Here is a 27,804-nt window from a genome sequence, read left to right as displayed (position 1 = left end):
AGATGAGGTTGCTTTACAGAGACACCTTAACAAACTAATTCAATGGAGCTCCCAATGCACTTTGTTTGTAAAGTACTTTCTGAAGACAAGCACAAACCATCATTATACTTTCTTGACAAGAAACTCTCAGATCTGCTGCAACTGTAGGTTAACAACTGTAACTCTTAACAAAATAGTCAGTGGAAAAAGGACAGTTCATGCTATAATGAGAAGACAATTTTCCAACGAAATTTGCCAGAGTTGAGATGTGTTCATCCACGGATCCTCTACACAAGGATTTATAAACGACTTCCCCAATTTCTGGTTAGATGCATGATACGGCACTTGCGCGTCATGCGTGCCTGTGCGCGAGACTTGGCGCGTGGTCAAATTTCTGTCAGAACGCCAGCTGTCGGCAATCATGGCACGCGTGCATTGTTCTACAGTTCTGTGCATTGTTCTATGCGCGGACGCGGCATATCACGCATGTTGACAATCCGTTCCGTATATTTTGTACACGAGCTCAGATGAGTCATTTATCCTTGTGTAGAGGATCCGTGGCTCAACTTCTAGCAGATTAGCTGAGCAAATACTTTGCCTTCAAACCCATGAACCAGCTGTAAAACTCAACAAGAGTTTTTGGAGCAGCATCCTATAAATTTGATCTTGTTTTTGAGTTTGGTGTGGTTACGAGAAGAAACGGTTGTACTTACCCCACTTATTGGAGGAGTGTGTGACGTGTAGGCTGGGTAAGGCTGGGGTTGGGGTTGATATCTAGCACCACCGTGGGGGGAGACGGACTGGGGTAACCCCTGGGGCACCACGGTCTGTCGGGGGAAGTATTGCGTCCATCCCTGGGAGGCTGCTGCTGCTGCTGCTGCTGCGGCTGCTTGGCTCTGCCAAACGATGGGATGGTGGGTCTGAGGGGACATGGCACGTTTGGCGATGTAAGGTATTCTCTGCTGTTGCTAGATTGGAAAACGGGGAAAATTGATCGAATTAAAAGTAACTAAGTTGAGAATGTTGAACAAAGAAACCAATTTTGTCAGACTTCTTCTCTACTACTATCGTTTCAAGGGAATATTCATCATTTGCTTTTGCTGTAATTTTCAGAAATGGATGGAATTGGGGGGTTGGAAATATATAGCAAATATAGTTACACTGACTTTTTTGAGGTTTTGGGTTCGAAAATGCTATAAAAACCAAGAAAAACAATCATTTTCCTGTAGTCTGGCTCCCTGACTCCATATAAGAAGAAACAGAGCAGTTTACATACATTGGGGAATTGTAAGGTCAGGGAACCAGTCTAGCTGGCTTGTACCCGTTCATAGGTGTGTAATCGATTGCAAACAAGTGCGATGGTCAATTGGGGCCAGTATTTGAAAAAAAGCCAGTTTTTTCCAACGCTGGTCGGCCGACCAGCGTTGGAAATTGATACAGTATACCAGGTGCCATGATTTACAGGATGCTTTACACTGTCATTCACTAACAGTCCAGCAAGGTATTTCAAAATGATTTGGTAGTTTTATTTTTTGATGTTTGCAAATGTTGTATTTTCCCTTTAATTGGAAATATAGAAATGGAGAAAATAATTCAATACTAGTGGTGGGAGAAATCTGAGATTTCAAAATCAGGTTTTCCTAATTTTTTTTTTCAAATGGAATAACAGTTATTTGATTTCACAGGATGTTCCCATTCAGCTCACAGTCATGCCAACAAAATGTGACCAGTGAGGTGCGGCACGGAATGCTGTACACGATGATTTGGTATACATGTAGATTGTGGCATTGATTGACCACTGGGCCTTTAAAGAATCTTAAGAGCTGTAATGTCGAAAAACAATGGGTGATGGGAGCTCTCTGATCAGCCTACGAATGGGCAGGTTATTTATGAACCAAGAAGTCCACTACCCGGCACTAGTGAGTGAATGCAGTTACAATCAGGGACCATGGAGCTACATGTACTAACTGGGGGATGTTCCAGTTGTTTTCCACTACCCCGGTTTCCAAAATGCAGTTTCCAAAATCCAAACAGAATAGTGGAATTCAAACCGAACTTCAAAAAATGTGAATTTTAATCCCACCACTATTCAATACTTTGATTTGGGTACATGTACATTGTACCGTATGTCAGGAGAAGAAACCAAATTTGTCAAGTTTACTCTCTGCTGTTGCTGTAATGGAAATATGGAATATAGAAATGAAAATTATTTTGAATATAAAAACTGCTAATATTAGATTTAAAAAAGCAGTTAAGTGAAAATGTTTGTGTACTTGTTTACAAGTCTTGACCACCAAAATGTGACTTAATTGAACTTTAGCATTTGCGAGTTAGCCACGCCCCTTAGACAACCCTAAGAAATTTTGTATAGTTTTGTTGTCTCAGATTTTGCGCGTTTCACGTCCATTTGAATATCATGTCATCGGACAATATTTCACAAAGCTGCGTTGAGGTCAATTCCCAAAAGTTGTAAAACACCATTGGACAGACACGTATCTCCATGGAAACTCCCAAAACTGCCAGGCGGATCCATACAACTGTACAAGGGTCATGGGGGTCCTTGTTAACCCACCTCTACCCTAGGCAAGGGGTGCTGAACACCCATTATAATGCATTTGGGTAACTGGCCTTACCCCCTTGGACCAGTGCACATGTTATTTCTATCTGGCAAGATTTTTTTTTGGGGGGGGGGGGGGTAGCGAGTGATGGCAGAAATGAGCAGGAGGGACGGATGGTTGATTTATTTTGCTTTTCTTCAGGGTGCTTATTTACTGACCAAAGGGGGGACGATGTTCAAGCATGGTGGTGGGTCCTTCAGTAGTGATACAAAGGTTTGGTCACCGTGAGGCACAAAACTGGAGTATGGAATGTAGAATCTGAGACATTTTAGGGAAAGATTTGGCAGGTTTGAAAACCAAGTTGCAAAAGCTGATTTTAGAGAAGTGTCCAGGAATTTTAAGAATTTAATTTTCTTACAAATATTTTGGTACGTTTGTGTTTTATAATAAAAAGTAAACTAAGGGCCCAGTAAAATACAAAAATAAAAAAACATATTCTTGTCCCCGCCCGTTCTTTTTTTTTCCCGGCCGCCCCATTTTTTTTTCATTTTTTTTTAAAATTCATTTGGCACATTATATTGTCAATACATGTATACTGTCTTTATGTTTGTTTGATTTTTTATTTGTTTCCAACAAAATTGTAGCTAAGTAGCAATATTTTGTACAATATTTTATATCAGCAAAATAGTCAAGAAAGCCATTCGCCATCTTGGAAAATCTACTATCTTGGGAGAAAAAAGGGGGAAAAAACACGCGCCTCCTTCATTTTTTTCAAAATGGACAGGAAACTACTTATTTTTTTACTCGGCCTAATGTTAACAATTCTTTTTTTTATTTTCTTTCTCACAAAATTTGACTGTACCATCGGCTGTGATGATTGTAATATACACTGTACATGACTTTTTACCCTTTAATTTCATTAAAGTTTGATGAGGAAGTCCTTATTTTTTAATTTGGAAACTTAATCCCCATATGATCACCGTAAAAATACTCACCCTGCCAACGTAAGATTAATATGATCAATCATTCATTATGTGGTCATACAATTTCCGTCTTTTCAAAGAAACATCCCACACATGACATAAATTATGAAAGTCAAAACACTCATACATTGTACATCATACCACTTTCTATTCACAATTATAAACAAAAAGTGCCTTTCAGCATGTTCAAAGAACTTGGATGTGCCTGAAGGATTTTGATTTTCCTGAAGTGAAGTGACAAACGGTTCCCAGAGTGCCCCAAATCTTAGTCAGGACTGCAGATGAAAACTGAAACAATGCAACGGTTTGATAAACAAGACCCCAACAAGACTGTGTCTCAGCACACAGAAATAATCAAGAGAATGCTGACAAAATCTGGGGGAGAAAAGTTGACATAAAACACACCCAATGTCTTACTTGTCCATATTTCACAAGACAAGGTATCAGTGTCAACTTTACTTAACATCAAGCAGTCAATTTGCCAATTCACACAGTAACCAAATCCAGGTCCCCTAGCCTCCCTAATGTGGGCCACCTGTTCCCATAGTTCCATCAATTAGCGTACACCTGTCATGCAGGTGATTAGCACCTACTTCTGCCAAAGCCACACATGGCAAGGCATATGGATGCTGTGCTGAAAACCAGGTGGGTTATCACCTAAGCATACTGTACTGCAAGGAAATGTATGGACTGTTAGGGGAAGAGAACACAAGACTGTGGACTGTAATATTTAAACCATGGTGGAATATTCATGCAGGAGGGGGGGGGGGACTTGTGTTTGGCAAAGTTTTGTGGACCTTGGGTAAATGTCATGTATAATTTTGTTAAGTATTTTCAGAAGGTATAGTTTGCTAAGTCAACAAAGATTATGTTACGTGAGTAAATGAGTAAATGGTCCGTGCTGTCTTGAAGCTAAAATTGTTCTTGAATGATGCGTTTTCAAGTCCACATTTTGAGCTACTGGTATCACTCAGTCAGTCTTGGACTTTCTACGAAACTTGAGTTACATTCAACAGTGACACATCTTGTGGTGTGCACTGAACATTCCTTCATAGCACAATATGGATGTCAATTCCAATGTAACTGTTGCGCTGCAGTGCCTAAACACACTCAAGTTTAATGAAGAGTGAAGCATAAATAAATTTGGCCCATAAAAGCTTGTTTAATGTTGCTTTGCAGAGTATGTTTGCATCTACTGAGGCATGAATAAACACATGACAATCACTTTAAAAATGTAGCCAATGTATTCCAATACAAACAAGACTTCTGCTGTAAAACTGACTTTGAGACCCATAAAGATACACAGTGCACGACCTCATAATAAAGATGTACTGGTACCGGTACATGTACATGTACATGCTCCGTATGATCCCTGTATTTTGTGATCTTCCATACAGTGGATGTATGTACTGCCCTCTGTTGGTGGCAAGTGACTAACTCAGCATAAACAGCTGATGGAATGATATGCGCAGTGTGAGATTCTGGACGTAATGACATTGTGATACCTATGATGGACCACAAATCATAACAAGTCTATCGTAGGGGTGTGTTAGGCCAAATCATTGTTCAAAAATCAAAATTGTGTAAAATTTGAGAAAAGAGGACGCCACAAACAGCGCCACCATTTGCCCAGTCCTGTTAACCTTTGAAAGCGCACCCTGGAGTCAGATAATCTTCCCCCTCAACAACCACCCCCCCCCCTTTCACCTTTTTCTGAATCAAACACCCATGCCCTACCCCCCCCCCAATACTTACTGTCAGATGATGCTGTGGTATTGGTCTGACTGCATAGGCAACTGGCGCAGCCGGTGAGGACGACGTTCTGGATTTGAAGACCGCCACCGGTCTGTTTTGTGGCGTGAGCTGAAATTGAAACAAGAGAAACACTGTCAGTCAAGATTTGCAGCCTAACAATTTGCAATATTTACCTTGAAGGATGTGTTAAAGATTCTGGATAAGACCTGAGCAACACTTGACATTCGAACTGAAGTCTTCCATAGTTTGAGTGATGAACTTATAACTGAGCACATAATCTAACCCTCACAATTTGGCAAACTTCTTCAACTTTTAATTAAACTGAGTAGGGCTGAGTATATCGAATATTCAAGTACTGGATTATCAACCGAATATTCAAAAAGTTTTTTGCTGGTTTGAGCTGCCAAATTTTTGTCTATGGTAACTTTATTATCAACAGCGGTTCATTGTTCCAATTCATTGTTTCACATCACGCAGGTTCAAGCCCTTATGTTATAAAATATTTACTGTAAAACACTCCAGCGCCCCCTATCGATCGCCGCACACCAATTTGAACTGGCGCACTCTTTGCGCAACTTTTTACCAGTTGCAGCTCGCAGTTTCTAATATCCAAATATTCGGCCAAACGCAGTTTTGAGTAATCGAATACTAAATATTCGAAAATGAACAGCCCTTAATGCTGAGAAAAGAGTGAAAAATAGGAACCTACAAATTACTTGATAAACATGCTTTTGCTAAGGCCCCCCCCCCCCAAAAAAGTCTTCGGTTTCTGGTATGGAGCTTGCCCCAAAAGTGGTGCGGCGACGCGGCTTTTTTTTTTTTTTACTTTTTTTTCCTTCAAATGTCTGCTGATGACTGCAAATGGTGCCCGACTAAATTTAGTGCAAAATAGCCAAGAGAGGCCACATAAATTAATACGCAATCGTAACCCCATCTAAAAAGTAAAAACATGTTAAAATTGTGTAGCAGCAGGATTCCAGTCAAACCAGTGAGTCTGGCGGTTTTGAGACATCATCCTACACTGACAAAAAAAACTTTTTTTAATTTTGCCGACGCGCATGGCTACAGCGACGAGCACGCAGACCAGAAACCGGAGTCTTTTTTTGTTTTGGCCTAAGTTGATAATTTTTATTGTAAAACACTAAGCGCCAGTGATACACTATTCATTGCAGTGAAGGTCAGACCAGGCCAAAGTTAATACTTATCACCCCAGGGTTTTGTAGCTTGATTTTTGTAATGAAATTCGGACAGTACAGGTTTGCTTGTTAGACAGGAATATTCAACTGAGGTCATCCTATTGTTAGTGATTACCATGGAACTTTCACTACATTGAGGGTATGGGTCGGTGGATAAACTTGGTCCAAAGAGGTCAAATGCCCCCCAGAACTTATGGTGGGTTGCATTCCAGTGGTCATCAAGTGGATATCACAGCGGGGTGCTACAATACTTGGGTGACCATGCTTTTCTTGTACAATATTCAAATACCAAAGTTTTGTATTATAAATTAAAAAAAACACACACACACACACGAAAAAAAATCCCAAACCACAGAAAATGTCCGTAATTGTTTTAAAGTGCTAATCCTACATACCGGTATAGGCCTATGTTTTCATATTAAAAACAATTTTAAAAAATGTGTAAGTTGCTTAAAAAGGTTGAATATACATGTATGCCCAATCTATTATGTGCATTTTCCTTCTGGTTTGAATGATCAATGGGTTAGTATTTGGCAAATATGAAACTTTGACAATTTCTTAAAATGGCCCAGTAACATCTCAGAAACTTGATTTTTCATTTTGAAGATAAACAGGCAAAACACACGTTTTGAAAACTGCTTTAAAATTCCAAGCTTGACAAAACCCACATTTTGTATTAATCACATCTTACAGACTAATTAACCATTTTCCTTCTTGTTCGTTACTAAACCCTTTTCTCAAAGCTGTGATTGACATAGCATGCGAAGCTATGTGTCATTAATCCATTAAGCATCTTGTGTTAATTGCTTAATGGGCAACATCCCTTTCCGAGCTTACATTTGACAGCTTCATCGGACTTCCATGTGACATCTTAGTTAAGGACAGTGTCAATGTCAAGGTCAATTCCGCTGTATCAAGTACATACAGTACATGTACCTAGTAAACAGTAACAGCCAGTGTAGGCTGGGAGCTCTTAGCTGTTGAAAACAGCCACTTGATTGAATGTATGTGGGGCGCTGTGGTCCAATGGTTACGGTGTTCGACTCGTGTGCCGTGGTGCATGGGTTCGAATCCTGACCGTGGGAACATGGTGCTTGTGCTCTTGAGCAAGGCACTTTACCATTATTGCTTCGTCCTTCAGATGGGGTGTAAAGCCGTAGGTCCCGTGTGTTGTGTAATGCACGTTAAAGAACCCAGTAACACTTATCGCTAAGAGAAGGGGTTTGCCCCGGTGTTTCTGGCAGTGGCTGCAATGTGCCCCGCAGCACCTTGTAAACCATTATAAGGTGCTACATAATGGGTCTCATATTTCTCATAAACTTTACCTTTCTTTAATAATTGACATAATTTCCAGCGCCTTGAGTACCTAATTGTTGGTAGATACGTGCGCTATATAAGACTCCGTTATTAGTATTATTATTATTATTATTATTATAGGAGGGTTATTAAATCAAAACATTGGGACTAACTTGTGCTAACAGAAACACATTTAGCTTGACTAACAAACAGAATTGCATAAATGTAACGTTAGAAATGACTTCATACAAACAGACAGAGAGACATGCCAGTAGCTAATCAAAAACATTACAATGTCTTTTATCAACCAGCCAAGTTTATCTGGTTATACAATCCGTGTTGATTTAAACTTTTGAAGAAGTTCAGCTATCTCGTGATAAGACAATTATTCAGTATTGTAAAGACTATCCCAAACCCGCCACTATACTGAACAAGTTGAATTGGCCAATAAATAATGGCAGATATCAAATCTTCATTGTTTTGGTGAACTTTGGTTTCCGGCGTGTCAACAGACCGGTCATAAACTAAGAGGGAGGTACTGGTATGTGATTTAAGACCTCAGCCCAGAGTTCAATTTCGAGAAAACTCGCTTATGAAAAATCCTGCTAAGCGATCACTCCATGATTACTCTCTTAGGGATCATCTAAGTATGTTACTTCTAAATTTGGAACATTCTATTCCGGTGCATGAGTTTAATGTCTTGATATTGGAGCACGGTACGAAATGGAACCATGCGTGGACAAAAGAGGGCGCTGTGTAATCTGACAATGACAGCATCTCTGAAGGACACACATTGGTTCATCCCCTGTTCATCATTCATTTAACCCTAACTCCCCAGGCATTTTTGCTATAGGATGCAACCTCAATGCTGTAAAATCCTCCAACTGCCTCCATGTAAAAAAAAGCATACAGCCTCAATCCTGCAAATTCATCCGGTACTTCTTGAATGTGGTACTTGGTTGGAGGGGTGACCACTGCCTCAATCCTGCAAAATCCTCCAACTGCCTCCATGTAAAATACAGCCTCAATCCTGCAAAATCATCGTTATTTCTTGAATGTGGTCCTTGGAAGTTAGAGGGGTGACCACTGCCTCAAATCTTGCAAAATCCTCCGGCAATGACAGTCAATACGTTGAGGCAGAGCCAGTGACATCCTGGAACAGTGCTGAGGATTTCAAGTAAAATCTAGGCCTACATTTATGCACGACTGAGCATTATCAACACAAGGTCTGGCCTCAGACCTTGCATAAGTGCATCCTCCGAAATCAGCCACACACTTTTGCCAAAATACAGTAGCCTCAAACCTGCAAAATCATCCATTTTGCCAAGACGATTTTGGAGGATTTGGGAAGGTGCGGGTTAATCTACTGAACCAATGTGCAGAAGCCAAAATGGTCCCCAATGGTCCTTCAATACTGCTGTTCTTTCGGAATTTTTCACCACAGAGGGGGTACTTATACATGTAGATGCATGGGCAAAGTGTCCAAAATGTGCTTTCATCACCAGCATTTTCCACACTGGTACCCTCGGAATTCCTGGGCTGTTCCAATAGACAAAAACAATTTGAATAGCTGATGTTCAGTCAACTGAGTGAACATTCTACAAATTCCAACTCTCCATTTTTAAGATGCTCCCTGAAAGCCAAATTATTCAAAAGTAATTCCATGATAAAAGTACTGGCTATTCAGGGGAAAATTTTGGTAGGCAAGCCATGAGTACCAAGTCCCTCAAAATCCATCTCTACAAGGTGGTGGATTAGTGGATTTCAGGACATTTTGTCCTGAAGCATTATGTGAACAGTGAAGCAGAATGAGTGATAGATTTTGGCAGACTTTGCACTGAGTCAGTAGCGAGTTAGGGTTTTAAGGTAAAATTCTCAGATGTTGGGACTAGCCTTCAAATTGTAGATGCAAAATATTCAAGATCGGGAAAATACATTCCAAGGCTTGCAGGAGAAACTTGGGAAACTCCCAATTTAATAACCCCCTAAACGTGAGTGATTGATGACACCGAGTTACGGGATCATACACATCAGTCACCCTTTGGGTACAAGGGCAAGGATGATTCATGTGGTTTAAACCACAGAGTGTGATGATCTTGTTCCCTGGGCTAGACTTGGTCCAAGCCTGACTTTGATCCTGGCTTCTAAACAGCAAAAATAATTAATTTTATTTGGCACCAAGCGCTTTTACACACAAGGGTTCGACTCTTGCTCACACCACTGAGATGTACACGAATCAAACCCGATACAGAAGGCTCTAATGCAGCACCTTCGGATTAAAAGTCAGGCTTGAACCAAGTCTACAAACCCATGGGCTAAGGGCTTTTCCCACACTGCGAAAGTAGAAGAGATCTCACAGCCTGCCCCATGGGGGTTAACTGACTGGGCTGGACAGGGACGAACTCAAATATTTCCCAAACTGTGAGAAAAACAGTATAATTCTTGGAAACTGTATGCAAATCATCGTTTCGTTGAAGAATCTTGTGGGCCTTAACTTCATAAGCATATTTTTTTCCCGGGAATAACGAGGACAACGGAAAACTTGGACTATGAAATTGAACATTTTCCAAGCTTACCGGTACTGCAGTCATTTTGAGGGTGATCCAACTCACAATATAATGTGAACCGCGCTGTAATGACGCTAAGATTTTGACTTTTCGCTGGAAAGTCGCATTGGGCCATTCCTACACGGCCCCTGCAGGACGAAATATAAATAGGCTTTCAATGAACCAACGACCAAGACCGCTTGTTATTTTCAGCCAGAAATCATAACATACATGTAAGATCTATTTGTGGCAATCATATGGCTGTCAAGTGCGGCTCCGGTTTAAAGGGATGCACACAAGTGCATATGGTCCTGCTGCGCGTGCACTTGCTCGTCTCTAACAAAACCTGTTGTTACGCCCATAGAAACATGAACACAGCCACAAGGATTTAACTCATCATATTCATTCAAAATTGAGTTTTGCCCTTCACCGACCTTTTTTTTCCCCCACATAAACACTGTATAAAAATTACAAAGATTGTAACACACCTAAAGTTGTTCACACCATGGAGAGCTGTTCACACACACATATACACACCCCTGTAATCGACAACCTTTACTGGACAACCAATGAACTGACTGCCCCTTTAAACGGCACTCATTATGAAAACAGCAATGATAAGAAAAACCAGTCACATCTTTAATGGAATGCTGACTGCCGCTTTAATACACGGGTCCCCAGTGTTACATGGCATGGGCATGACAGCCACCCTGAAGACACAAGTGGAATGAGCTGGGCGTGCACATACCAACAGGTACACAGTCGCAGGGATCATCTAGTCATCTCATCATATCAATATTACTTTTTCTGCTAAATAGATCACACCTTTCTTCATAAATGTTAATAAATATGAGTTCATGGCAGCAATGGCAGAAATAGCAGCCACAATGGTGGGTGACTAGCTGATTTTTACCAGCTGATCCTCCTGCGCATGGTTTGAGGGTGAGCTACATGTTTCCACCCTCCCCCCCCCTTTCTTTCCCCCTCTCTCTTTCTGTCCCCACCCCTCCCTCTTCCCCTCCCCATTTCTTCCCCACACCAAACGAACAAAACTTTTTTTCAGTGAATGTGTTGTTTAAATAAATGACTGTTTCTTGAATCAATGTCACAATTCAGCGAAACAAATCAAAACTGATTAAAAAATTTACTAAAATTTGTGCATTTTTCAAAATGAAAGTCACCAATAAGCTATTAAAAGCTAGCTTATCCCGGCCCATGATGTACAAATTTTAACTCCACACCCCCCCCCCCCCCCCCTGCATGAACACACTGCTACTGCTAAATGCAAGTACTTGTTCCATTCTAGGGTCTACACAAACCAGAGTTGAGAGTTTGTCCTTCAAATCTATCTTTAAATCCATCGTGTAAATTTCAGATTATGTGAGAATTAAGTTAGCTGGAGTGAAAAGCCCATCTTGCAAAAAGTGGATACCACAAGCACAGAAAATCTTGCCAAATTATTCAACTAACTTTCACTTTCTTCTAGAGAAAACATCTTTAAAGGGAATGTACATCATTGGCTTTTGCTGTAATTTTCAGAAATGAACTATTTGAGGGGTTAGTATAATACATGTATATCAAATATTGTTTAACTGACATGTTTGAAGTTTTGTGTTCGAAAATGCTTGAAAAACCAAGAAAAACACAACTGTTTATGTAGTCTGGTTCCCTGACTCCACTTAAGATAAAATGGATCAATTATAGATGTTGGAAAATTGTAGTCTAGCTGGCCTGCACCCGTTCATGAACATGTAACCAATAGCAAACAAAATTTGGACTGAAATTTTTTTGTAAATTTGGAGCAGTAGTTGAAAAATAGTTAGGTTTTTCCAATGGTGGTCGGCCGACCACCGTTGGAAATTTATACAAAATACCACTTTTCTTGAAAATGACTTCACACCTGGTGCCATAATTTTACAGGATGCTTTAGACTGTCATTTACCAACATCCTAGTAAGGTATTGCATAAAAACTTGGTAGTTTTATTTTTCGATGTTTGCAAATGTTGTTTATTCCCTTTAAACATCTGCACTCATGATTTACAGGTATCACCCACGAATTACAGGTACGGTATATCACCCACAAAAAGGCCTTCAGTTAGGTCAACAAACCACAACCACATTGTTGGTCAGGAAAATCCACAATCACATCCAATTTATTTGACCCAAAAACCACAGGAATGCAATGTTAGTGGTTCCAATGGGGAAAGCCTGGTTTATTACCCAACAAGAAGTTGGATGAACCAGGATAGGGCTCCCCCCAAAAAAGTTCACCTCGGCCTGTGAGAAAATGAAAGTGCAAGATATGATTTGTGAGCAAATCTCAAGAAGGGGAGTTTACCAGAGCCACAGCAAAAACGAAAGTGCAAGAAAATGTTATGCTAGGGGAAAAAACCTGACGAAGCTCTTCAGCAAACAAATTCGCTAAGCACAGAAAATATCTGCTGAGCAAAAATAGGTTACAGGCCAAAATATCATGCAATGTCTATTGCTTGTGACTGGTGTCCAGCTTATAGTGGCTTACTACATGAATTTGCTTAGCACAATTGTCTGCTTAAAGGTAATCTACAACATTTGCTTTTGCTGTAATTTTCAGAAATGGATGGATTTGGGGGTCAGTATTTTAGAGCAAATATTGTAACACTGACCTGTTTAAAGTTTTGTGTTCATAGATGCTGGAAACCCCCCCCCCCCCCAAAAAAAATGCTGTTCTTGTAGTCTGGTTCCCTGACCCTACTTCAGACAAAACAGAACAATTAATAGATGCCGGAGGATCATCGGTCAGATCAGGGAACCAGACTAGCGGGCTTGCACCCGTTCACGGATGTGTTAACAATTGCAAACAAAATGTGGAATAACTCAATTTTGTAAATTGGGGGCAATATTTTTTTAAAAGTCATTTTTTTTCCAATGATGGTCAGCCAACCATCGTTAGAAATTGAACAAAAAGTCCACCTTTCTTGAAAATGACAGCATACCAGGTGCCATGATTTCACAGGATGCTTGAGACTATTAATCACTTATACTGTCAAGTAAGGTAATTTCATAGTAATTTGGTAGTTTTGTTTTTGATGTTTGCAAATATTGTAGGCCCTACATTATTACTTTAACATCTCTGAGAATATTAGCCCTGAGCTGAAGGAAAAGGGAAATGAAAGTGCAAGGAGCTGATTTACGAGGTTTATGGCAAGACCTGTTTGGGATTAAATTTGTCTGAAGGGAAAGCAGCTGGGAGGCCATGATGTGAAGAGTCCTGACTATGGAAAATGTTAATGCAGCAAGAAATCTGTCGAAAATGCAAAGCCTGGAAAAACCTTTCATAATTATGGATACTACATGTATGTTGTAACAAATTTGAAGATTGTGTTCAGTGTCCGGTAAAAAATCAAAATTTGTCAGACATTAATTGTTAGGCCAAAAAAAAAAGTCTCCGGTTTCTGGTATGCGCGCGCGTTGCCGTAGCCATGCGCGTCGGCAAAATGAAAAAGTTTTTTTTCAATGAAAGATGATGTCTCAAAACCGCCAAACTCACTGGTTTGACTGGAATCCTGCTGCTGCACAATTTTAACATGTTTTTAGATTGGGTTATGGTCGAGAATAAGCTTTATGTGGCCTCTCTGAACTCCCATATATTTGCACTAAGTTTAGTCGGGCACCATTTGCAGTCATCAGGCGACATTTGAAGCAAAAAATTTAACAAAAAAAAAAAAAAAGCCGCGTCGCCGCACCACTTTTTGGGCAAGCTCCATACCAGAAACCGGAGACTTTTTTTTTTGGCCTTACCTTTGTAGCCTCTTTTTCTCAAACTGTATTGATTCAAAAACACTTGTTTCCCTAATAACTTCATTACCCGCGTACCGGTGGCAAAATTCAGCACAGAGAAAGCAATCATAACACGGGGGAAAAAAAACAAGTTTTAATTTGTACTTTTCTTGAAATATCTGAACTAGGAAAAATCATTAACAAAATGTCCTTGGGACACCAAACTTGAGAAAATCAACTCCCAACAGGCATGAGCTCAAATGTCGTTCCTTGAATTGTAAAATGTATCACTGACAAGTACTGAAGCAGATGGAAAGGTAGCATTATAATGTCTTTCCTGGAACAAACTTGTGATCAATGTCCGGTTTGGACAAAATTTCACAATGCTGATCGGGTCCAACATCTTCAGGGAACTCGTTCACGTCCCATGCAAGGCACTCAGGCCCTGTGCCAAACCAGGACACAATAGATGGTGGTGGTAGTCCAACTGATCTTACTTTGAAAATGAAAGTTCAGATGGTGACCCACATGCGCAAAATCATTTTATAACAGCCACAAGTTGTAAATTTCATTTGTTTTTATTCACAGAGAGTGTACAAATCAATCAAACTCATATAAATCAGCGCGAAAGAAAGTTTAATGTCTTGGTTGGGGGTTTGAAGTTGTAGAATGCAAGTTTGAACCATCAGCTATGAAATACTGTTATTTTTAACTTTTTAAAATGCTAACACTCCAAAATCCACCATAATTTTTGTGATTTTTAGGAATTTTTTTCCCAAGGATTTGCCATAGGTTTCCGGTAAAGGAATGGATACATTTGAAGGATTCAGGAAGATTCCAGGCAAAAATGCTATGGACTTTGGGTGACAGTGAGTAAAGTTCTCCCTTTACTTCAGGTTTGGTGTTCGATTCTTTCTTTTTTCCCCGTAATTAACATACACCCTTCATATAGCCTTTAAACAAAATTAAGTTGTATAAAGTTTAGCTGTTCCACTGTTGTGACACTCTGCGTAGCCAAAGTTTGTTCTAATAAAATGAGTCTTGACACCTCACCCAACCGATGTCTGCCCCTCATGTGCAATTTGCCTGAAACCCCTAGAGATTGCTGCTTTCAATTTTTCATAATTTGTTGAGTATGTCAGGGAGGAAACGACCAATTGTTTTGGTCTTGGTCTGCTTGTTGAGAGGATTTCGGTGAGGAAATTAAAGCAACATGTCTGAGGTGACTTCACAAAACGATCACGTTGCGTGACTAATTGCAAACTCAAAATTCACCGGGAGTCAAATATCATTGCCATAAATGCTTGCTGTTTTAATATACTTACTCTAACTGTTACTTTTTATTGCAAAGTAAGGTTTTAACCTGTCTTTACTTTTGAGGGGGCATGGTTAAATTAAAATCTGTCATTTCTAAGTAAATGTAAATTCCATTTTTCAGCCTTTACTTTTTAGGGGGCAGGGTTCCAAATAATGTCTGGCAGCTACCTTTTCGAACCAAAACAAATTGTCAGTTCCTTTTTTTATTAAGGTTTAAAGCGAAAATACAACATTTGCAAACATCCAAAAATGAAATGATAAAATTATCACGAAATACCTTACTGGATTGTTAGGAATGACAGTCTAAAGCATCCTTTAAAATCGTGGCTCCTGGTGTGCTGACATTTTCAAGAAAAACTGCATTTTTCCAATGCTGGTTGGCCGACCAGCGTTGGAAAAAACTGGCTTTTTTTTCAAAAACTGTTCTTAATTTTTCATATTTAGTTTTCTGAATTTTCTTTGCAATTGATTACACACCTCTAAAGGGGTACAAGCCTGCTAGACTGATTCTCTGACCTTACAATTCCCTAAAGTGTATTGGTGCTCCGTTTCATCTTATTGGGGTCAGGGAACCAGACTACAAGAACATGATTGGTTTTCTTGGTTTTTCCAGCATGTACAAGCCCAAAACGTGAAACATGTCAGTTCAACCATGGAGGAAGGAATCAACAATATTTTCTATAACATACTACAAGTAATCCTCCAAATCCATTTACTTCTGAAAATTGAAGCAAAAGCAAATGTTGTACATTCTCGTTAATGTTGCCAACTGGGGTATGATAGGAGATTTAGGGCACCAGCGCTGAGCCAAGGGGGAGGGGAGTGTGCCCCCAATACAAAATTGTGGCCCCCCCCCCCCCCCCACTGGAAATTAGTGACCATGGTTAACACATTTTTTTCAGAAATTAGGCACCCCCACTGTGACATCCAGTTCCCCCCCCCCCCCTTGCCCCCTATGTTGAGAACCCTGGCTACGCCGCTGTAGGGCGCCCCTCCTCCTCTTTATATGTACAGTTTATTTAAGTATTATTTGTAGTCCCTTTAAATCATGGCGCAGATGAGCATAGCCCCTTTAAGGACAAGGGAAGCCATGCTTGGCAGGGCATGAATTCCTCGCATACAAATTCTCCACCCAGTTCACTGAGAGAGAGGGTTAGACTTCACTGGTAACCCTGACATTTATGGATGCTTCTACGGTAAGCGTTGCAGGACGCCAGTCGATCCCTTGCGTTCACCTACACTGGGATGGGCGGTTGGAGAAATCCTGTACAAATGAGTCCCCGTTCGATTCCTGTGCATTGTACTATGTGTTTAATGTATGAGATCGTGAACAGGTCCCAAATTAATTTGTTTCTCGGCCTTCCGACAAAAGGTCGAAGACACTATACAGTGCATAATGATTTGCACCAGACAGCTTAATCTGTCTACATAGACAAGTGTACACAATTTCAGAGAATATACAGTACATGTGTGCATGTATAGGTGTACACACGTCTTGTAAGTATATGAAGTAAACATGAAATTTGTAAAATCGTGATCCAGTGTGGACATTTGACATACTACCGGTATGTGGCCAAGCAACCTGCTGCACCAAGTTGTGCTAAGCACGGAAAAGCTTTGCTAAGCAAAAAAAACAGGTTACATGCCAAAATGTCATGTGATATATCTATCAAAATGTCATGTGATGCTTATCAAAATGTCATGTGATGTCTCTTGCCACTGACTTGTTATCCACTGATCTTTTTTTTGCTTTGCACGCAAACATGCTTAGAAATGTTTAAGCTTAGCATTTCCATAAACTGGACCATAAGAAGAACATAATGTAGATATTTCAATGACTAAATATGAGATAAATTGTAATTGCCACCACAAGCTACCGTGGGTCAAATTAAACACTCCGAGTGAAAATACCACCTAATCCCACTGTCAAACTACACAGCCTATTGTGCAAGAAATTACTTGCTTTCAAAAGCATTTCCCCTTTTTTGTAGGTCACTATTCAACAATGGAATTTCGGCATACCTTCACGTAGTTTGTTGTGCTCTAATAAGGCAGCAGTAATGCATGACCACACACAGTGGGCTGGGATGCTGAATAGGCAAGGGGAAAGCCTGCACGGTCAATCAATTTAGGAATTTAATTATGTGTAAAGGAACCTCCCATTTTACCCTATTTCCTTTTTTTTAAAGTGGGATGGGGGGAAAGTGCACTACCCCTAAATTTCATCATTTTGTGATTGCCTGTTTCAGGAAGATCTATTTGCTACAAGTTTAAATGCTCCTGCTGCTACTGTTAGAATTGCTTTCGTTGAGGTTAATATTGGGATCAGAAAGTAGCAGCTACATGTACTGTTACAGCAGGCTGCCACTGCTGGTGCTGCTGCAATGTTGATGCTAACTTGGCTGTTGCTGCTGCTGTGCTGCAGCTGAACATTGTGTACTACATGTACTGCGGCTGCTGTTTTTATCACTGCTATACTGCAGCCATCACTGCTTCTATTACAGCTCCTGGTGCTGAATTGCTGCTGTTGTTGCTGCTTCCATCGCTGCTGCTGCCTACACTGCAGCTGCTTCTGAAACTTCATAAATATTGCTGCATGCTGCTGAAACTTTATTGCTACCACTGCTGTACAGTATTGTTGCTGCCGCTGAAGTGGGCTTGTAAAAACTGCTGCTACTGCCGCTGCTGCTACTGCCGCCATTGCTTGTTTTCGCTCTTCTGATTTCCACTGCATTTAATGTTGCTACTCTGTCAGTACTATACTTCTGCTTATGCTGCATTGCTGGCGCCTGCCACTGTTCTTTCTGCTGCAGTTTCCACTGCAGTTGCTGCAGTGTTTCTGGTTGTTGGTGCTACTGTTGTTGCTATTATACACATTATATTTGTGAGGTTTCCTTTAAAAGCTGAATTCCATTTCAAAGGAGAAATTCTGTCTTCCAATCAATTTTTCCACTGCACAGAAATAGAAATATATGACCAGCCCTACTACGCCCCAGCTCATTACATGGTGTTGTTGCCCAATTTCCCACAGCCCCGACTTCTCTACAATAGTTCACTTCCCCTTCATTGTGTGGTCACGAAAAGCAGTCAATTTTCAATCAATTGCTTGAAATGTTACCTTTGTAATTTCATCGGCCCCACCCTCTGTGTGGAGTCCCGTGCTGAAACAACTATCCAGCGCCTTTTCATAATATTTTGGTTGTTCAACTGCCAGAGGGGAATTCCTTTTAATTCTGCAGGAATACCTTTTGTTGCAAACAGTTTTATGTTTGACACCTAAGGCTCCGAAACACATTGGTTTAAAGGTGGATTGCCGCCCCACATTTTTTATGACAAAACGATTTCCCAAATTTTGAAAATTTGAGTGCCAGTAGGTGTAGGCAAAAGTCATGGACTGGATAACGATGCCAGCTTAACCCTAACCTTCCCAACTCCATCAATATCCATCACATCCCTTCATTTTGAGGGTATTTTGGCAGACAAGTCAAGAGTACCATGTCCATCAAAATCCACCTATAGCAGTGGTGGATTTATGGTGGATTTGTGGTGCATTCCAGCGAATTTGGTCCTGAAGCATTATAAAGCAGAGTCAATGATTGATTTTGCAGGCATGCAACTTTTCCTTGTATCAGCTGATTTCCTCTTTTTTTAACTTCCCACATGTGCCATTAAAAAAATAGAAAAACACTGTACAATGTATTGGAAAGATTTGAATTTCCTCTTTTTTTATGACTTCCCAGTTGCATGGTTTGGGCGGACTTGGTACTGTTCTTAATAAGACTCATTAAGAATTTAGGGTAAACATGAAAAACTTTCAAAGTAACTGATACCCCTAGCCATGGTTCATCAAGGATAGAAACCAGTCATTGGTGAATGTACTTTTGTGTTAACAGACTTGAATGTGGGCATTTCCACTTTTTGTGACAAATGTCCAGTCTGTTTGTACGTATAAATCCTGATTACAAAATATCAAATAATTCTTCACACTGACTCTAAGTTTTCTAGGTTTTGACTGATAAGCATTCCTCCAGGGTACCGGTACATCTTCTTAAATAAGTCAACATAAGGGGATCATTAAACTTTATATTTCTTACTTTGTGACTTTATCTAAAACGTCTGTCCTTCGCTACGTACGTAACACTTTTTAAAACAATATCCACTTTATTTTCTAAAATACAATACCATGTTGTGTCATTTGCAGGTGAGGATATTTGTTTGAAGCTTGCAATGTGTACCGGTACAGCAAACATTGAGAGACCAAGATCATAGTTTTATCATCAAAACTTGAAGGTCTTCTGAAAAATTCATTTTTTGGCCCATTAGTGTGATATTGCCCATGTACCAAAAGTCTCGACATGAAAGAAAGAATATTGTTGTCCCCCTTCGTTTGTAGAATGGGTTTTTTACATGTAGGTTTGGTTGACAGCACTTACACCTTTAAAAGAGTTTAATGAATCCCTATCCTTCAAGAACCCAGTGGGCTTTTTTGCAAGCTGAGGCTCCTGGCACCACCCGGATGCAGCGCTAACTACGTCCTTCCTCGCTTCCCATTCCTTGAAGGGGGCTTACTGCGGGCCAGACAACCGGCCGTGAACTTCAGAAATTACTATCATCAAAACCCGGTCAGACCCCTCCCCCCCCCCCCCCCCCAAGACCATGAACAAGCAAGCAGCACAGTGGCCAAGGGGGAGGGGTGCAAATGAAGGATGAAATGGCTACCATTAGGTGGAGGATCCCAGAGCAAGACAGCGGCATCCAGCACTGATGTTTCCTGCTGGCTCTTTTTACAACCAGCTTGGGAATAAATCGATGGGAAGCTATAACCTTATGTTCAATTCACTTAATTACGAAATGTATTTTATGGTAGGCCTAAGTGTCATTTTTTTTGGCCCTCCCCGGCCTCCCCCCTAAAAATCCAATCTGACTAAAAGTGTTTAATATCTTTTTTAAACAAAAAATGAATGATGTTATACTTGATAAAAATAGACCCTCTAGGGAGTTCCAATCCAACAACCTAGGATACAGTTTTTTGTGATCACATGCATACTGTAGGCATACATGTAAAACCCAAGTCACTTTCCTAAAAGTGAGATGTTGCTTTCAATTGAAATGTGAATCAATTTAAATAAAGCTGAGTGAATCAACTGAAATGGCTGAAATTTTATGAAGTCTTAAGTAATTCCAACAAATATGTGGAAATTTGCTGAACTGTAAGTAGAACATTTTCTCAAGAAACTACCACTCATTCAGGAAAAAAGGAGGAGGATTTTCGGTAGAGGACCTACTAGTCAGACAGAGTTTTGGGACAAAAGGCCCTCCCTGTTTGGAATTCCTACATTCACTGACTTGCAATACTTAATCCAGTCATACTTGAACTCTGATAATTATGATGACAGTCCAATCCCTCACCTAACACTCTCTAAGGTCATTCCACCTTATGACCTACATGTACCGGGACCTGCGCCTACATGTACACATGTACACGGCTTCCACCTTGGCGTCTTAGCTAACCACAGATCCCCCCAGTCCGCCTTGCCAGCTTCTCTACCGGTTCATTTCAACATACTTCATCAATCAAAGCCTTCCTCTTCGTTCAGGGGTCAGCTCTACAATTTTTTTTCATTTTTTTTTTTGGGGGGGGGGAAGTTCCTGTGTCTTGCTGTCATGGCCAGGAAGGGACAGGGAGGGGTGAAGCAGTTGGGTTTCTGGGAGGCCCGACTAGGGAACAGCTGTCAAGTCTGAAAGCTGAATGTGAATGTTTTTGACTGTGGCTAGGGAAATCAAAAGTGCTAGTCATAATGAGCCCATTCTGAAGCGACCTTCATGCACACATGTAGTACTCCTGGTCCCATGATGAGGCAAGTTTAAGCATTGAATAGTTGGGCAATGAGCAATACAGCAGTATGTTTAAGCAGAAATGATGTCCAATGAGGGACGTACGTACCAATTAACACCATGTCTGGAGATTAGGGTCGATTTTTAGGATTTTTTTTTTTCCTGGTAAAACTGATAATGTTACATGTACTTGAAACGGACCTTCAAAATGTGCAAAATAAAACAGCACCTGAGCCCTTAAACTAAATGTAGATATCAATGTCTTTTCCAAAACACGGCCATACGATAATCAACCAACCAAATGGCGATAATTCTACATAGCTGCCAAGCACAGAGATTTGTCCACGCAAAGAACTTACTTGCTTAGCTGAAGCACGATACAAACCAAAATGAAAGTAAATGTACTGCTTATGAGCGGTTCCGTTCTGCTTTTTGCTTGGCACATAACTGGGTATCATTCTTTGTGAAACTGGGCTGTGGTTATTTCCTGCAAAGGTCTGTGCCCGCCTTCAGCTTCCCTCCCCCTCCTGTTCACACCCATCCCCTATAATTCTTCACCCTCACGAAATCCTTTTCTTCACCCCAGATCTGTCCTTGACAAACAAAAGTGCACCGACCTTTCTATCGTCACTTCCCGTGCTGGCTACGCTGTTGCCTCTGTCGCTGTCATACGCACCGTCCACGATGCCCGGACTGGACATAGCTTCCCCATTATGGCCGACCCTTCCAGCCGGCAGATCCCCCTCGCGGATACCGACAGGCTGTGAAGATGGTGGTTGGGGTACAGTGGGAGAACCCACCAGACCCTCACGGGCCGACGGTGGGGCTGATGAGGAGCTGGAGGGGACTGGGGGTGACTGGGGGTGGTGCTGGTGCCCCTGGGGTGGGGGGTTGCTCATGGTGGGTAGCGATCCTTTTAAGATGTTGAGGAACACTCGGGAAAGGCAGGAGTCCTGTTAACGTCCAGCTTGATCTGATGATGAGTGCCTTTGCCCCACTGTCAAGAAATCATAAAAATAGTACTGTTAAATTCCTTTTATGAAAATGAGAGCAGATCAGGGAAAGTAGCCTGAGAAGGTGTAACTATTTTGACAATTGGACTACAGTCATCCCAACATTGAAATGACCTCAATTCCTTATGGAAATCCTTGTGCCTTTCAGTGTTGGAGTTTTGCTTTCAATAAGTTTATATATTGGAGGCTGAGAGCAAAAAATTGACTAGAGTGGAGTATGAACCTGAAACCACTAAAACTCTATGATGAAACAACAAACCACACCAACAACCTAGTCTAGACAGGAAATGTTGGCATTGAAACTACTGAAAATTATCAGCACACCTTTGTGTTTTCACAAAATCAGGACACTAAAATTAACAGTGGATGGGCTTTACTGATCCAATTAACCAAAAATCAAGAAAAAAGGATTTGGGATTTAAAGAAATCCTGGAAGGTTTGTTTACTCCCAAGTGCCAATCTTTACCATTTCAAGGAATTCTTCCACTCTCTTTACAATACAAACTGTGCATACATCGTAACACTGCAACTTTTTTTGGACCATCTGTTAACTACATGATCAGCTGAGCAATCCACCGAACATGATCACGCACTGTCAAGTTCAGGGCTGGCCATTTCCGAGGCCTTAAAGGGAAGTTCATTTCCGTCAAACTTCCGGAAACCTGCTGGGTAACGAAATTTGTGTCATCATCAAAACCAGGTGCGTGCCTGATTATGCAGCGTTTGATGATCGTCTAAGAACAGGGGGCTTACGAGCTGCTGATGGGTGACAAACAGCAAATCATCCGTCATCCACAAACTGATAGCGAAATGTACACTTATCCATACTTCAAGATTTAACTTATTTAATAGTCTCTGTTCTCCATAGTTTCTTCCTAGATACAGCCCTTCAGCTACGTGTAAGTTGTCTTAAAATTGAGCTTAAGGGTATTAGGCTGAGTAAAAAAACAATAAGTGGTTTCTCGTCGGGCCTTTTGGAAAAAAAAAAAAAACGAAGGAATTCTTCCATTTTCTCCACTGTTGTGCTGACCCAAAAGGAGCCTACTAGCTACGATTTTGTTGGCAACAAATAAAGTGACACAATTTTGCAAATTGTATAAGAATTAAAAAAAAAAAAAAAGGAAAAAAAGGAAGCAGACAGCGACAAGAAACTGGTGTATTTTTACATGGCCTTAGAAGAAAATGTAAAAAATGGAGACTGATCCTGTGGAGCAAAACAGTTCTCTTTTGTAAATTATTCAAAAAATAACAAAGGTTAGGTTGGCCTTTTATACAAACATGGATCTGATCCTACCGTACTTGACTTTTTTTATACAAAATCTGGACAAGGGAAAAGAATTACATGTTTGTTTGGGTATTGTTTATTCTGAGGAGAAATATGGAAGTTGACTTTTGTTTCAAAAATCTTTTAAACCTTGTTCGTTTTAACTTAAATCCTTTTATTGGCAAGTTTGCTCCTATTTGAGCAACTTGGACCAAAAACCTGACTTTCACTGACCCAACTGGCAAATTAATGTGAAGAGGAACTTTCCTTTACATGCAATTCTCAGAATTTTCCAAATATCCTGAGAAAAGCACCTTACCCTTGAGGTAATTCTCTTTAAATCCCAATGGATATTACTCAGGGACAAATATCAAATCATGTCTGATTTTTTTACTGTGACCTTTTTTCACCTGATGACAGAACTTTTTTTGTCGTCGTGGGGTTTTAAAAACCATACTCAAGATATGACATTGAAAGGGGATCCTAGAATACACTTATTACTCAATGAATTGACCACTTTTCCCTGCAGTGCATTTAAGCAATTTGTTTTGCCATTGTGTAGTTGAATATTACAAATTCCAAATCACAATGGCTTGATTTTGCTGAGAAAGGCATGACTAAAGTCCGAATACCACACAAATGAGGACACAAGTTCTAAACGTTGTTCCACACCTTACATATTTTTTTTCTCAAAATTGATTGTGGTTTTAGTACATGTATGATGAAGAAAAAGTAATGCATGTAATAGAAGCAAATATTTCAATGAATTCTAAAAGAAATTAGCTTCACGGAACCTCAACAATATTATTTTTTATTAAACAGGTTTGCAAATCAAAATACATATCCAAAGTAGCCCTACATGTAGGCAACATTAATAAGTGAATTTAAGGGTTGATAACAGCATAAGGTAAGGTTTCAAAAAGTGGCTTTGTGTTGCTACAATTCCCAGACATTGGGGGACTTGGATATTAAACCACTGATGAATGACTACTTATTTGAATTAAAACAACTTAAATAAGAAATAATCTCAAACTTGACAACTAGTGTCTTGTGCTGATTCCAAGTAAAAGAAAATATGCACTGTGAAGTCCGATACTCTTCTTCGAATTTAAGTCTCCAGTAATATTTTAAGTTGAATTTAATTTTTTTTTTATACATTCTCATAATTTTTTTATTTAATCCTCTGGTGTAAAATATGCTTTTGGACATGGTATGCTCAACAATTAAATGTTTTAAAATTCGGTAAGTAAAATATTTGGATTTAAAACAATGACCTTTTACTGCTGCGTCCGGGTTTCTTCACAAAAGAGGATGAAGGGCTTTTATATATATATTTTTTTTTCCAAGATGGCTGCCATGTATTTCAATTCAAAGTGGCCACCAACTTTTCAGTTCAAAATGACCTCCAGCTTTTTTATAAGCTATCCTACAAGTAAGTGGAGTAATCTACATGTACCGGTATGTTAGGACAATGTTTTATTTGACCCAATTTATGCATGTTTTAAGCACAACAAAAATAGATTTTTGAGGTCAGAAAAAAAATATATAAAAAATAAAAGGATGCCGCTTCAAAATACATGTAGGATGCAGGCAGGGACGATTAACTGGTATTTTTTGTTTACTTGGGCTTAACCAACAATTGAAGATTATAAATTGGCATGTAAAATGCATTTTGGATTTCAAAATGTACATGATTCCATCTGCCATGACTAAGTTGACTTTTCCTAATAAACAATTTCAGGACTGCTATCTTATCTGACGATTATCTCCTTACACCTCAGCCTCCAAAGGCAACTTCTGATTGTGCAAGTAGCCTTCCTGATGGAGCCACAATCCAACCAATGTTACATGTAAACAGTGGCTGAGCTGTAAAGAAAACATACAAAGCCAAGGAAACACATTTTCCCTGATCTGTGGTTGTAGTACAGACTTGGGCTAAGGGTACTAGATACAGCATTTTCTAAATTGCTGTAATTTTCAGAAATGGATGGATTTGGGGGTTAGCATTTTAGGCCCTATAGCAAAAGTTGTTACACTGCCCCTTTCAACGTTTTGTGTTCACAGATGCTGGAAAAATCGAGGAAAATATTCCTTGTAGTCTGGTTCCCTGACCCTACTTTAGACGAGATGAGGCAATTTATAGAATTTGCACATGAGAGGGAAGTTAAGTGATTTCAAAATAAGGCTAAAGACTACTACCGGTAGCCTTGTACATGTCCATCCATGGTCCAACTGTTTGAAAAGACTGCCGTCTTCATTCATTGTCATTAGTCTGGTGCCTAAGTATGGGGAAATGTGTAGAAATAGTGACCTAGTCCCCGATATCCTACATATTTCTTTTGGCAGTCAGCTGACAGTTGATAGATGCAGTACTGAAGAGTTGTTGGACTGGTTGTTTCATGTGTCAGTCTATTTTCTTGTGTGTGCATGTTTTCAATATTTTTGGCACTCTCATACACAGTATTGAGAGTCCCAAATTTTCGGACTAGGCCCTATCATGGCCCTACTACCTTTAATCCAACTTATTTAAGCATGAGTGTAGCTGTGACAGTTTTCAGGTGGTTAGGTTTTCAATCCCTCAATAAACAATCCAGTAGGCCTATCTGTCAACTCAGATCTGCTGTAGGAAGTTAACTTCCACAACTTGACCTTCCTGCATAATCCTATTAACGCCGGGCCAGGAACCAGCAGCCTACAGAAGCAGTCCCACACAGGAATCTAAATAAATCATGATATCCACTCCTGTCCGTCACTTCCCCATTCTGCACTTTTGTTCAGCAGAGAATGGATGCATTCACATATTGACTTCATGTCTAAAAATAAACATTTCAATGAATAGGAAGAATAGACCTGGCCGTTTGTAGAACTGAAGGGGAAAACCCGTATTGTTTCCATGGTACATGCAGTGTACATGAAAGCACACGTGTTGACAGTGCAAAGTTCAAATGTAATCTGTGTGTGTGGAACACAAATTTACAATGTTAGTTTCACCATGGAGAAAGTGACGCACTGTGCTTACATGGACCTAAAACTGAAAATAAATACATAGAAATTGTTGCTTACTTTCACATAAAAATATTTTTTTTGACATCAACTTAGCTTTAATTAAAGTACCGGTATTCATTAATTTACAGGGCAAACAAAGGAAAAAATAGTAATTAGTACACTGAATAGTAATTAGTACACTGATGCCACTTTGATGTTCGTGAAAAAAGTCAATTGGAAGACACACAAGTTTTGTTAATTTTTCTACAATGGATTCGTTTTTCTTTTCCCAAAACGTTTGTAAATTAAAGGAAATAACATCACAATGACATGACTCCTTCCCCCATGTATCCTCCTTGATTTTGGTCACATGCTGTGAAAACAAGGGGAAACGATACTACACTCAACCCAAAGAAAAACTGACTGACGAGATTTAAACCTGTGTGACCATCAGACACTGTTAGTGTTAATAAACCTTGATAATTTATTCCCATTCTAACAAATACCTCGTGATTTGATATAAATAAATATGTAATTCAATACTTTTTTTGTTTTCCAATTGACACCAAAACAAAAACTAACACAAACACTGAAACATTTCTAATTCCTTGACTTCTTAATTTTGTATACCATGCTGTGTACAGATTGGATCCAAATTATGTACCTTTCATAATTCAACACTTGAGCTACATGTATCAACAATGGTTCTGATGACTTAAAAGAGTATTCATATATTGACACATCTGAACAGAACACGCCACATGTCGAAGTACGTGCACATGACGCACCATAAACCATCCACACATGCACGCATGTATGCACCGAGGGTACATGTAAATAAACTTACCGAAAAAAATCCCGCGGACAGTCGCGCTTTCTGCGTGAATTTTCGGCCAAATTGTATCCAGATTTCTCCAGAATTCCACCATAGACTCGACGACGAACACGCAGAGAATCAAAATCCACAAATGACAAAACCACTTCTTGCTCAGAAACTGATGAAAATCGAGCATTTTACCGACGATATTTTCTGCGCTTACTTTCCCACGAGAGGGCTTTCGGCTTGATGTCAAAAACGCATGTGGGTCACGTCAAAAAAAAATTAAATGACAACATTCGCCAAAGTTGAACAAATGAGGGCGCTATGCCACATTGACGAAAGACGGTTCTATGGGTTCTACAGGTGTGTCGTGCAGACCAGTAAATCGGTCCGAAATTGCCTGCGCTGGCTAAATCACGATTTGCATGCCCTCAAAATCTTCAGTATTTAAGCATGCTGTGGGCCATGAATTTGAGGATTTGTAAAAAATAAGGGTG

General features: G+C 40.0%; 1 protein-coding gene across 1 annotated transcript; it reads right to left on the bottom strand.

The window, feature by feature from the left end:
• Window positions 1-590: 590 nt before the first annotated feature.
• On the bottom strand, window positions 591-27,572 carry LOC119739947 (basic salivary proline-rich protein 4-like). The gene is made up of 4 exons (XM_038215103.1): window positions 27,335-27,572; window positions 21,843-22,222; window positions 5,276-5,383; window positions 591-947 (listed from the first exon to the last, which is right to left on the bottom strand). Exons 2-4 carry the CDS (start codon window positions 22,122-22,124, stop codon window positions 606-608), a joined length of 732 nt encoding a protein of 243 aa, XP_038071031.1. The 5' UTR covers window positions 22,125-22,222; window positions 27,335-27,572; the 3' UTR covers window positions 591-605.
• Between the last annotated feature and the right edge of the window lie 232 nt (window positions 27,573-27,804).

This window comes from Patiria miniata, unplaced genomic scaffold (genome assembly GCF_015706575.1).
Source record: "Patiria miniata isolate m_02_andy unplaced genomic scaffold, ASM1570657v1 HiC_scaffold_10, whole genome shotgun sequence".
NCBI lineage: Eukaryota > Metazoa > Echinodermata > Asteroidea > Valvatida > Asterinidae > Patiria > Patiria miniata.
Note: the sequence above shows the minus strand (reverse complement) of the source record. Positions and strands in the feature narration are given on the sequence as shown.